Genomic DNA, 14025 nt, shown 5'->3' on the forward strand with positions numbered 1-14025 from the left:
TATGGGGCTCCTGGTTTGATGCTTTCATTGCTTGGTCCATTCATAATACTAAATTCATAAATTAATTCTATTTTTGTCAGATTTTTAGCAAAGAACAAACCAGAGTTCTCTAGAAAACTGGCTTACCTTTTGGTGCCAGTCAAGCTACTCTGTAAAGCAGGGGTCTCCAACCTTGGCAACTTCAAGACTTACGGACATCAACGCTTTGCTGGCTGAGGAATTCTGGGAGTTAAAGTCCACACGTCTTAAAATTGCCCTGCTGCAGAGGTCTTTGTGTCAGAACCAATATCTTTATTTCTTAGAATGTCAGTTATATTATTGGCATAGTCTGAATAACTGCTATTTCCTCTTTTTCACTCTAGAAATTACTTGTTCAGGCTACATAGTGAGGATCTTTCTCTAATCCAGGTAAGCTTACCTGTAAGGTAATTTTAAAACGTACAATTTTCACCTTTTTAACTTCATCTTTATTTATGAAGTCACTTGAAATCTCAGCATATGATTTGACTTATGATGTAGATCAGGAGTGAGCAACTATGGTACTACTATTTTAACTACCTGTGGATTTCAACTCCCAGAATTCCTCAGCCAACCATGGTTCAGTTTGGAAATAAGTAACTTGAAATTCTGTTCCCGTTTCTTCTTAGTTTGATTCCTTTCCATGGATAGAGAGACTATTTTGTCATTGGGAGGCTACAGCAACAATCATATATCGCATGGAATTGCTATAGCTCAGAAAGCATAAAGGTAGTAAGAAACAGTTTCAGTTTCGCTTCTAATTTTTTCTATTGAAAAACAAAAAAAAATGGCACCCATTTGAATTGTTTCTTTGTCAGGTAATGAGGAAGCAGGACAAGCTCCAGAATTTGAGATTGACAAAGATTCCCATCCTCATCATCACCACAATTCCAAATGATCCAGAATGTATTGGGCCCATTTCTGGAAGCCTTGATTTGACCCTTAAAGTGCATTGTATCACCTTTATGATAATTTAAATGAAATCGTAGCAAATCTCACCATGTGGGAAAGGCTGCAACTAGGCAAGTGAAGCAGTGCACCACCTTTTCTGCTGTCCAAGAGTAAAGTGTTAATGCATAATTTCAAAATCTCTGCTCTCTTTTCTTCTATCTCATTATGCTTACTTTAGCTTGAGATGGACAACCCCTCAAATAGAATAGAGATGGGTATCTTCTTTTCCACATAAACCCCAGCGATTTATTCATTCATCCCTCTTTTGAACTGTGGGGAGGTCATGATGTTATGTTGAATATAATAATTGATCTGTGCTCACTTGCTTACTCCATAAAATGCCAAACTAGACTATGGGCTTGTCTTAGCTTGCTAATGGACTGGACTTAACTCTACACAAACTAATGTAATCACGAGTGCTTTATAAAAGTGTGTGCTTTGTATTTTCATTGTAGAAACTGGATATAACTAAATTGGACAAAATCTATCTTGGGATTTAATGTGTCATTGAATTATGTTTACCTTCAGTCTTTAAAGATGCCTTTTGTAGGTACATGCAACACCCTGCATTCAAGGACAAAACCAATGAATAGGCCCCTTCATTATAAAGGAAGTTTTGTGCATGTGCCTGCTTTAGTTTGCACTGCAAATGTAGCTGCTGTTGTTACATGATGAATGAGTGGAATTCTGATGTGCCCACATCAATAGAATAAGTTAGTCATTGTTAGCTTAAAACCTATCAATTTTAACAGAACTCAAACATAACATTCTGGTTATGGCAAGTATGTCCTAGGTTTTTTTTATTATTGAAAAAAGAGAGGAGGATGCAGTCTGCCCTTGTGCACAATATTTATGATATAAATGCTTTGACTACATTTTATAAAATGAACATTTTCAGAATTCGTTATGCTCTATAAATATTTGATGGTATAAACTCAGCTGAAGTTTGGTCTAGTGGTGAAGGCACGTGTCTGGAAACTGAGAGACTGTGAATTCTAGTCCTACTTTAGAAAGGAAAGTAGGCTAGGTGACTTTGTGCCAGACACGCTCTCCCAGCCCAGCCTGGAGTATTGGGGAGGAGTATTGTGTATGCTTGGATTATTTATTTTTAAAAAATAAAGATGGGAGAAAAGTAAATACATAGAAATCAAACAAACAAACAATCAACCAACCAACCAACCAACAAACCATCCAACCAACCAACCAACCAACCAACCAACCAACCAAACAAACAAACAAACAAACAAACAAACAAACAAACAAACAAACAGACAAACAAATAATTGGATTGCCCCCTAAATCATATTTCATGATTTGCTGGTTAAAAACTGGATGTTTTAATTTTTAAGTCAGAATTTCAAATGATATGTAATATTCATTAAAAATTTGATATTGTGAATTAAGTGGAGTTTAGCATTTCTTATATGCTTGGAAGACTCCCTGCACACTCAGAACAACCTGTTTAAAAGTTAACTTGAAATTGCTTCAACCTTGAAACAAGGCATGTTGAGCTTAAAATATTTTGATGTGATAATACTTTTATATTTTATATTTTACATCCAAAAATATTTAAAATATTTTGATGTGATAATACTTTTATATTTTATATTTTACATGCAAAGAAGGGTAGAGGGGAACAATAATTATTTAAATGCAATTTAATGCTCTCCAGTGTTTAATTCCAGAATTTTAAAAAATGATTATAATAGTTTGCATATTTATCCTTATTTTATTCTTGTTCTTGATTATTTAATAGTATTGGATGCAGCACAAGCTCATCTATATAACGTGAGATACTGGATTTTAAATTTCCTTTCTTCCTTTTATCATTTCCAGCATGTTTGTATTTCACTGTATTGCCCCTCCGAAAAGAATAAAAGACTATTCATAAATCCTGATTAATAAATATTACTTTATAAACACATGAAGGTTTCACAATCTAAACTTTATTAATATAACTTTGTTCCACTGCTACCGGTATTTCTTTTTCCCCTCCACTTCCCCCGACATCATACCATTTCTTTCTGGAATAAGCAAAACACACAAAAAGAATCAGAAATAATAATACAAATAAATTAAAGCATGAGTTAAAAAACAAGAACAACCTTAAATATAGATTATGCCATTATCAGTCACAATACCTTTCCATACCCTCCTATAAATGTAACCCAGTCTTTAACACACTGCTTCATATGATGCCTTTCGTTCTTTAAACTTCCCATCTCTCTCTTTTTCAGGATCTTATCACCTCCGCTCAACTGTATCTTTCTCAGTCTTCTGTTTCCTTTGAAGCCATTCATTCTTCTTTCATATATTTATTTTGTGATTAAATTCTTGTTCATTCTCTCTGTGTGACAAACCTCTTCAACATAGCTACTTTGTGTTTGCCACTTATATTTGTCACCTGTATTCTTGTTTTATGTACAGTGATACCTTGTCTTACGAACTTAATTGGTTCCGGTATGAGGTTCTTAAGGTGAAAAGTTTGTAAGACGAAACAATGTTTCCCATAGGAATTAATGGAAAAGTGATTAATGCGTGCAAGCCCAAAATTCACCCCTTTTGCCAGCCGAAGCGTCCGTTTTTGCACTGCTGGGATTCCCCTGAGGCTCCCCTCCATGGGAAACCCCACCTCTGGACTTCTGTGTTTTTGCGATGCTGCAGGGGAATCCCAGCAGCAGAATCCCAGCATCGCAAAAACGAGCGCTTCGCTGGCAACGGAAGTCTGGAGGTGGGGTTTCCCATGGAGGGGAGCCTCAGAGGATTCCCAGCAGCACAAAAATGGGTGCTTCGCTGGCAACGGAAGCCCGGAGGTGGGGCATCCAAGCGGCGGCGGTGGGTTTGTAAGGTGAAAATAGTTTGTAAGAAGAGGCAAGAAAATCTTAAACCCCGGGTTTGTATCTCGAAAAGTTTGTATGATGAGGCGTTTGTAAGACGAGGTATCACTGTATACCCAATGCTCACTCCCATAAAGCAACATGGGCAAAAGCATTGCCTTTTTAATTTATTTAATAGCTTTCAGAAAATACAGTGTAGGCTATCGACTAGCCCTCTACCAGAATTTCTTATTAAAATCTAAAAAAATATTTACAATGCTGTTCACTCTGTTGAATCCTGTTTGTTTTTCCTCTCTTTTCCTATTTCCAGAAGACTTTAATTTCCATCAAAATCACACTGCATTTTCTTTGCTTTTTTTAATATTTACTTTTCCTTGCTCCCCTTAATTATATTCTTTCCACTATCTTTTTCTCTCTTTTCCCCATAATAATTTTGCAGCTGTCACTTGTTAATGTGTTTTTTTCCCATCCACAGTCGCTTTTATGTCATCATTCCATGGAAATTTCTTTTTCATGCTTTCCATTAGCACATTCCACACACTTCTGTGACACTCTGTAACTTAATTCATTTTGCTTCTACATCCTTTTTTAATATTAGTCAAAATGTGATTAATAGATTAAAATAATATAGAATGACTTTCTACTCATCCCGTTGGGAGGTAGTTCTATCTTCAAATATATTTTTCACAAAAAAAGTTCATACATTTTTCGGTTGTCATTCTATCTTTTTTAAAATTATAACTTCTTTTCCTTTTCTTTCATATCTATTTTTCCAAAAAATATTCTCTTAGCACCCTGAAATAATAATCTCATATTCAGAATGTTTTATGATCCTTGTATCCTTCACTAAATCTCCAATCACTCATGCTTTTTAATTCACTATTTGGTTGTGTGTATGTGTGCATAGATTTATGCTTTAATGACATGCTTGAAACATAGTTTTTCTAAGTGGATGGTTAGTGAACAGTTACCATTAGTGTTTATTTTTACTCCTCTAAAAGGACCAATCACTTTTTCTGTGTTCTGATTTTGTTCCACTTATCAGTCCATGTCACCTAGCAAATCAATATTTGCCTGGATTCCATTCATTCAGAATATTACTGTTTTTCTTCAGCCCATCCCTGGTTCTTCCACTGTTATTGTTCACTGGAGTATAACATGCAGTTAACAGCCACATCAGTCTAAATAACATTAATTTATATTTTCTAACATGCATTTTATCTGTTTCATTCATCATTAAACTGATACATTTCCTCCCATTGCATTCAAGCTTAAACTAGAAAATCATATCACTTTCATTCAGATATATTACAGTCTTTAATTTTGTAGTTTTTTATTTTTTTAGTTTATGCAACATGCTTATTTTTCTTTCTTTTCTTTAATTGTTTTTAATTATATGCTTTTGCATTTTATTTCTTTCGCATTCTAAATCTCAATCTTCTTTTTAATATTTACACCTGATGCAGTCATAGATATTTACTTTCATCAACTGTATAACTTTGGTCAATTGAGGCTTTTCTTAGTAAACTTTTCAGTAGAGCCACAAAAAGTATAGTTAAGCTAAATTACCAATCTTGATCATACCTATGCAGAACTAATAGCAAAGATGGCGTAGCTCAGTTCTGGCACACTTTAGCCAATGTACAACAAGTGTACAAAAGTCCAATTTTATTGAAAGTATTTATTCATTCATTTATTTATCCGATTTTTATGCCACCCTTCTTCTTAGACTCAGTGCGGCTTACAACATGTTAGCAATTACACTTTTTAATAGAGCCAGCATATTGCCGCCACAATCCTCATTTTATCCACCTCGGAAGGATGGAAGGCTGAATCAACCTTGAGCTGGTGATGAGATTTGAACCACTGACCTCCAGATCTATAGTCAGCTTCAGTGGCCTGCAGTACAGCACTTTACCTGGGCTTTTTTACTTGAAACTCTTAGATTAAATAATATTGAATATAATTTCATGTATTTGTGTTTTTGTTAAGTCTGTAAAAAGAAATTCTGTAAAAAATACTGTCTCTGTCAATTTAAATGTGAATAAATCAAGGTCGCGTCTGATTGGTTAAGACGCACGGCCGTTTCTTTTAGGCGCGAGCCTTTAAAGTATAAATAGAGCTGTTTTTGACACTGACAGCTCAGACGCGTTCCTTGCTGGAGTCACTTGCAAGAGAGCTGAATAAACGGAACCGTCTTCACTATATCTGTCTGGTCTGCTTCATTTCAGTTTTGTTGTACATATAAAAATCCAATTTTGCCATTCCTGCTATGACAATCAGAAGCTTCTCCTTAAAGGAAAAAAGGTGCAACCATTTATCAGGTATATTAGAAATGCTCAGAGAAACCGACAGATCAGGAAATGTATGAATGAGAAAGGAAATATAATCAGAATAGAAGGAAATCTTCACAGAGAAAAGATAACACAAATATATATTATCTAGATTTTGTTTGGTTTTACTGAGTGACTAACAATGGCCAAAATACTTAAACACTTAAAAATGGGATTGTAACTGGAATAATATAATTAATGTAAGATTATAATTGTGTTGACTTTTGCTGCATAATTTTGTGACATGGAATATTATATTTGTGACATGGAATAGAGCCACAATGGCATAGTAGTTAGAGCATAGTACTGTTGGCTCACCAGACTTAAGGTTGCCTCAGCCTTCCATTCTTCTGAGGTGGATAAAATGAGGACCCAAATTGTTGTGGGCAATATGCTGACTCTGTAAACTGCTTAGAGAGGGCTGTAAACCACTGTGAAGCAGTGTCTAAGTCAGTGATGGCAAACCTATGGCACGGGGGCCACAGGTGGCACGCAGAGCCATATCTGCTGGCACGCGAGCTATTGCCCTAGTTTAGCTCCAGCATGCATGTGTGTACCGGCCAGTTGATTTTTGGCTTACAAAGAGGCTCGGGGGGGGGGGGGTGGCTTCTGGGGGGAATGGGGGAGAGCGCTTTTACCATCCCTAGGCTCCAGGGAAGTCTTTAGAGCTTAGGGAGGGCGAAACATGAGCCTACTGGGCCCACCAGAAGTTGGGAAACAGGCCATTTCCGCCCTGCAGAGGGCCTCCAGGGGGAAGGGGAAGCTGTTTTAATCCTTCCTAGGCATTGAATTATGGGTCGTGTATGCGCAATAGCATGCTTGCACGGTCTTTTGGCACCCAAGGAGAAAAAGGTTCACCATCCCTGGTCTAAGTGCTATTGCTGTTACATACAGAAAAGGCAAATATGCTTGACTTGAATTCATCCCTTAGCAACCATATCATTTACTTGGCAGCAGCATAGTAGTAGTCTTCCGTTACTTTCCTCTTTACTATTTTTCATCATCTCCCTCTTAAGGTAGAGCCATTGCATTCTTGATGGTCTCCTACTCAAGTACTAAGTAGTCCTGATACCACTTTGTTTCTAGGCCAAGACAAGGTTGAACCGATGCTTTCATTTGCTGAGGTTTTCTTGTTGCGACATAGTCTTTTCTGTGATTTTTTTTTCACTTGTAGTTATTTTCACAGGTTTTTCACTTAATGAGACTGTGGTACAGAGTAACCCAGATGCTTGAATATTTCATTTCATTTGCCAATAGCTGTGCAACCTTGCCTCATTTTGATTACAGAATTTGCCTGACAGAAGATTGAAACATGTGCCATTAGTTCAGTGGTAGTGCTCGAGAATCCTGCCAAGCACTGCTAACGGGTACAGCTGGAATTAAATGCCAAATATGTTCATGGACATTTTGACACAGCTTGAAGTGTTTTTTCATAGCTGCTTCCCAATTGAATATTGAATAATGTCCAGTCCATCCCTGAGTTCTGAGGAACACTCATAACTGAAACCTGCTAGTACCATAACTAACCCCCTCCCCCTCCTGAACAACCTTAAAGTGGAGATTGTTCGCAGGCCTTTGAATGAATACTAAGCCATATGGTATCGTGGTAGGCTATTTAATAAGTATATGAAATAGCATTGAAGAAGACAGATTCCATAAGGTGGATATTATTCAAATACCTAAATACAATTCTTTATTGTATCTCTGTTTGCAATAAAATCATACTGGCAAAGATAACGAGCAAAGAAAAGGGCAATCAATATATTCAAGGGTCAGGGCTTTTTAATGACATGAAAAGGCTAAAATATCTCAACCTTTTAAATATGGAAAAACTATAACAAAATAGGTAATGGCAAACGTTTATAAAATGAGTTGTAATGATTTCATTAGATTACATGGCTGAAATAAACTGGCATCAAGTATTTGTCTTTGGAGTCCTCAGAGAGGGATGGCATAGAAATCCAATAAGTAAAATAAATAAATAAAATTTGGGTATCAGCTTCCATGGGGAAACCCTGATTTTGATATCTAGAATACTCATTTTTACAAATAAAAAGAAATGGATTTTTATACTGCACTCCACCTAGTATGGAGAATGATATTTATTGCCAAAAGGTATGATAATGGCTTCCACCTTACTTCTCTTTTTAATGGGATTAAATTTACTCTTGGAGGAATCCCCATTTTTCTTGAGGCATACAGTGATACCTTGTCTTACAAACTTAATTGGTTCTGGGACAAGGTTCTTAAGGTGAAAAGTTTGTAAGACGAAAAAGTTTGTAAGAGGAATCAATGGAAAAGCGATTAATGCGTGCAAGCCCAAAATTCACCCCTTTTGCCAGCTGAAGTGCCCATTTTTGCACTGCTGGGATTCCCCTGAGGCTCCCCTCAATGGGAAACCCACCTCCGGACTTTTGTGTTTTACGATGCCGCAGGGAATCCCAGCATCGCAAAAATGAGCGCTTCGCTGGCAACGGAAGTCTGGAGTGGGGTTTCCCAGTGAAGGGAGCATCAGTGAAATCGCAGCATCGCAAAAACACCAAAGTCCTCGAAACCCTCGAAATCCGGACCTCTGTGTTTTTGTGATACTGCAATTTCACTGAGGCTCCCCTCGCTGGGAAACCCCACCTTGGGACTTCCGTTGCCAGTGAAGTGCCCATTTTTGCGCTGCTGGGATTCCCCTGCAGCATCACAAAAGCACGGAAGTCCGGAGGTGGGGTTTCCCATGGAGGGGAGCCTCAGGGGAATCCCAGCAGTGCAAAAATGCGTGCTTTGCTGGCAATGGAAGTCCGGAGGTGGGGTATTCTAGCGGCGGCGGTGGGTTTGTAAGGTGAAAATAGTTTGTAAGAAGAGGCAAAAAAAATCTTAAACCCCGGGTTTGTATCTCAAAAAGTTTGTATGACGAGGCATTTGTAAGACAAGGTATCACAAGGTATACCTAAGATGCCTTATTGGTATCTTAGAGCATCTAGCACAGAGGTCTTCAAACCTGGCAACTGGTGGACTTCAACTCCCAGAATTCTCCAGCCAGTGAGTTGAAGTCCACCAGTTGCCAAGTTTGGGGACTCCTGATCTAGCAAATCAATGTAGAAAACAAGATGCTGGGTTTGATAGACCAGCAGGTCTCATTAACTAGAATTCAGGGATCATAAATCTCTTCCTGCTTCAGTCTAGCACAAAGACAGCCATTCTTCTTTTGAGTTGTTCACACAGTAACACCAGGGAGGAAATACATTGTCCCAGGGAGGAAATCAGAGCCTGCCTTTCCATTTTTTCAAGATCTCCAGCACATACAGAGAAGGAGGAGGAAGGCAGAGTGTCAACCTCTAATTTTCTACCGAGATCTAACATTGCATGAAGTCAGAAAACAAAATATAAAAGGTGGGGGGGAAGACTGCTACTCCAAGCATTTTGGGAAATTTCAGTTTTCACTTTCTTCCCATGGTTCCTTAAAGGTACTGAAAACCTATGGAAGATAATCTCACATCTTCCTATTAATAAAGTTTACACAAACTGAAATAGACTTCACCTATGCTGGGGTGATGGGGAAGAGTTCAATCCAGAAATCATATCTGGCCAGCTGAAATATGTGATGCCTGTCTGCACAGTTCCATCCTGGCAGTGCATTTAACAATTACATTATTGAATTTGTACATGATTGTCTGTCATTTTGATTGGCAGTATGTGTGGGTGCAAGAAAAAGACCTATTCATTACAGCTTTCAGTGGGAGAAGTTTCCAGACTCTACTCTCAGTTCTGTGATTGAGGCTAGATCAAATGAACACAGTCCAAGCAACCAGAACATGAAATATTACAGTCTGGTGGAAGAAATCAAGTAGGGAGCTGGTGGTTTGCAGAGAAACTTTTGCAAATTCTTCTGGAGCCCTTAACCTCCATTCTGATTATACTGGACTATTCAAAGTGGAGTCCTAAAGTTTCCGGGAGCTGGGTAACATATGAATAAGTAAATATTATGTACTTAGTATTTTTTGGAATACTTGAAAGTTAATATTTGGAATTACTCAATTTCTCTACCCTAACCCTAACCCTTATCAACCTTGATGATACAAACATTAGAATAAGCCAGAAATGTTTGTTTGTAAAGCCATATGCCATCCTGTGTGATATTCTTCTACTGTAATTGTATCAGACAGTAAAAATGCAGGTTTAGTGGTAGATGTCTGAATTGGTGGCTGACATGAAAATTTTAAATTTTATTTTATTTGTATTTTTTACACTGATTTATTTAACCACTCACCTCACAAATGAGTGTCTCTGGGCAGTACACCACAGAGCTTAAAACAGTTAATAGATACATTAAAAATTATGAACACCAAACTACAACAAGGAATAATAGATGAAGGGCTGCTAGAAATAGTAGAACTTCCTCACTACTTTACCCATCCCTGCTGGCAAAATTCTTCAGATAGGTTCCTGACAGGAAAGCTGAGTTATTATATCTCTTGAATCACCATGAGTTGTGTTTGCTTCAAGGACACAGTTTCCTTTTTTTATATAAGGGAATTGTTTAATGAAGAAACTGCGGGATTGTATATTCCAGTTTTAAGAACAAGAAGAACAACTGATATAACATTACTTTGCTATCTGTTGATATGTAAGTCTGATCAAAGTATTTCCTACAATCAAAAAGATTTTAGTAGAGTTCCAGGAAGCAACTCACTAGTATTTTTCAATTCTGAGTTTCTTCTTGTTCTGTCCTTACCCACCATTCTTTGGTTCACAACAATACTGTAGGTTATAGTAATATCAGAGAATATGAGAAAAACCCACTGCTATAATTCTGCTATATTACTGTTAGTAGTAGCAGTTAAGTATATGTATGGTGGTGGGAAGTAATTTGCCAGAAATAACAGAATAACAGTCGGAAGGGACCTTGGAGGTCTTCAAGTCCAACCCCTGCACAAGCAAGAGACACTATATCATTCCGAACAAATAGCTGTCCAATTTAAAAACCTGCATTGACGGAACAATGTCTCCCCCAATGGTGCCAGTATGATTTGCCAATTGTTGATGATCATTTCTTTAATACATTTTACCTTAAAATCCTGTTTGAATACATGGCATTTGATGGGAATAAAAACAGATAACAATAGTAAAAAGGCAATGACATGAAATTTGAAATTATATAGCTAGTTTTCTGGCACCATGTAATTAAACCACCTTTGGAAATGCTATGTTTTGCCAGTATCTAATTACCAGAGCCATCTGTCGCCTAAGGCACACTCTGCCATCTGTCTGGAATTTTGTTTCATTACTGTTTGTTTTCAGTTTTTAATTTAAAGAAATTGGTATCTGTATATGTTTGTATGGATTTTTATGAAAGTGGATGTTACATCAGTATGTCTTTTAATACATCACACAAACACATACCATTCCTTTCTTTCCTCCCTTTCTCCTTCCCTCTCCTCAAATTTAACAACTGAACTAGGTATTAACTGGGTTTTATACTTCATTATTTGGTTACAAATTTAAATCCGGGGGCACTGAATCTAACGTATCTCCTAACTGAATTAGGAGATACGTTAATTAGAAAAATAGTCTCTGAGGCTATTACATTTCCCAATCTAATTAAGTGAAATTGTAAAAAAAAATAGACATAGACAATTTACACTATCAGCTTTTTGCCCATCTTAGTACCTAGACCTTTAAACAACGGATTATTCTGAAATAATTAAGAGATGAAAGTTATTATTTTTGTAGCCTGGAAATCTGTGTTGTCTCGCTTGCTTGCTGCTGAAACAGTGATGAAGGCTTAGCTTCAAAGGTCAGCTGAGGACTAGTTAATTGTCATTCAGTGGTTTCTCAGAATCAGAGCTATTCCTGGGCCCAGTTTATGTACATCATACTATTCCTTCCAAATTTGGTATTTATATTGTGATGAAATGGAAATGAATTTCAACGATAGAATCCTTTTCTCATTTACACATGGCATTCATAGTAGTGCCTTCTTTTGGCATGATAACTTAACATGACAAGTTTGGTACTACTCTTTATCAGTGATGGCGAACCTATGGCACACGTGCCACCTGTGGCACACGGAGTCACATTGCAGGGCATGTAAGATGTTGCCCTATCAGCTCCAGCGTGCATGCACTTGTTGGCCCAGCTGATTTTTTACCTTGAGGAAGGCCGTTTCACCCTACGGAAGCTTCAGGGAAGCTTTCCTGAGGCCCCAGAGTGCAAAAAACGGCCCAACAGAAAAATGGACTTCCGGTTTGCTTGTTGTGCTGTACTGGTGTGGTGAGAAAGGCCCATGAAATGGATAAATGTTACATGAGCCACAGAGGCCAAGAGCCCTGACTCTTTCACCTGTTCATATAGAGCAGTGATAGCGAATCGTTTTTGGGTCGTGTGCCATTTTTCCAAACTTCCGGTTTGCTCATTGGGCCTCTTTTCCACCATCCAGGCTTCAGTGAGGCCTGTATGCATGCACAGGGGCAGTGGGTGTGTGTGTTTGTGTGCATGTACAGAGGGCAGCGCGGGGGATTTGTGGGGGGAGAATAGGTGTGGGCATTTGTGCGCAGGCTAGCAATTGCATGCACCCCCTTCTGGCACACGAACCAAAAAAGATTCACCATCACTGCTCTTCATGAATAGGTGAAAGGGTTAGGGCTCTTGGCCTCTGTGCCTCATGTAACATTTATCCATTTTGTAGGTCTTTCTTGCTGCCACCAGTTTCTCTTCTAGCCTTTACATTTCCCCCCCTTTCCTTCCAATTTATCTGGCTACTTTTCATCCTCATCTTGTATCCATCTTAGTTTGCATTATTTTGGAGAATTTAAAGGGGTCTCTGATTCTTTGGGCAAAAACAACACTTGTAAATTGGATAGGAATGATTTAACGTTTGAACCTCGGCAGTAAGATACCTAGAGTTTTTGAGTTTATTCTAAAGCCCACTTTAGAAAACTTCTGGTGCTCAGGATAAGCCTTGCTGATAAGACGTTTTAACATGATGCTTAGCATCAAGGGAGCCATCCATCCACAAGAATCACTCTCTGTTTTTAATAGTTCATGCTGCTTTAAAGTAGGGGTCTCCAACCTTGGCAACTTTAAGACTTGTAGACTTCAACTCCCAGGCTGAGGAATTCTGGGGTTGAAGTCCACAAGTCTTAAAGTTGCCAAGGTTGGAAATCCCTGCTTTAAAGCATGCTCTGTAACTGAATTGGTAAATCAGGGCTGGATCTTTCTGAAATGATCCTACTATTTTTTACAACCAACAGGATATATTTATTATGGAGAAAGTCAAAAGGGCAAACCCTATACTAAAGAAAATATACATACTTGTGCTGTCACTCCCTCCCCATTATTATTAGCTCTCAACCTATTGAATGATACCAATTAATTTGGTAAATTGCACTCCCAAGTAAGGAAGGTTATACAAGTTACCTGCATGAAATTATCTGCCAGGGGTTTTGTTCTTTTTTTTGGCAGGGCCAGGGGAAGAGTACAGTTGAGACGTTTTCAATTAAAATGCTGCATCTCTGGTTTGCTGATGTCATGTCAAAGCAATTGCTTTGTGCTCCTAAGAGCTTATACTAGAAACAGGTGAAAACTTCCAAAGATTTTATAGATTACCAGATCATGGTTAGAAAGCAAATGTAAAAGATGCATCCATCTCCTTTTGCTCCTGTCTGTTTAAACTGACGGGAGAGATTGTGGACCATGTCTCCATGGAAACTGGCTCCTCAGCAGGCAAAAAGCTGAAGACTGCAACTCTCACTTAAATCCTTCATTTGTCAAGGGAAGAATCTTTTGAAGTAATGTGGTATGTCAATCCCACATGGGGATATGAGATTCTCAAATGTCTTTGACAGCTAACGTCTTATTAATATATTGCACGATATATGTCGGTAATGTTCTACTGA

At 38.0% G+C, this 14025-nt stretch overlaps 1 protein-coding gene across 7 annotated transcripts in view; it reads left to right on the forward strand.

The window, feature by feature from the left end:
* SEMA5A (semaphorin 5A) overlaps positions 1–14025 on the forward strand; it is a 245461-nt gene that overhangs the window by 140836 nt on the left and 90600 nt on the right. For all 7 annotated transcript variants that reach the window (XM_070747020.1, XM_070747021.1, XM_070747016.1 and 4 more), the window contains one exon: positions 363–408. In XM_070747020.1, the coding sequence (XP_070603121.1) occupies positions 363–408 (46 nt within the window). The remainder of the gene's footprint in view (positions 1–362; positions 409–14025) is intronic.

This window comes from Erythrolamprus reginae, chromosome 3 (assembly GCF_031021105.1).
Source record: "Erythrolamprus reginae isolate rEryReg1 chromosome 3, rEryReg1.hap1, whole genome shotgun sequence".
NCBI lineage: Eukaryota > Metazoa > Chordata > Lepidosauria > Squamata > Dipsadidae > Erythrolamprus > Erythrolamprus reginae.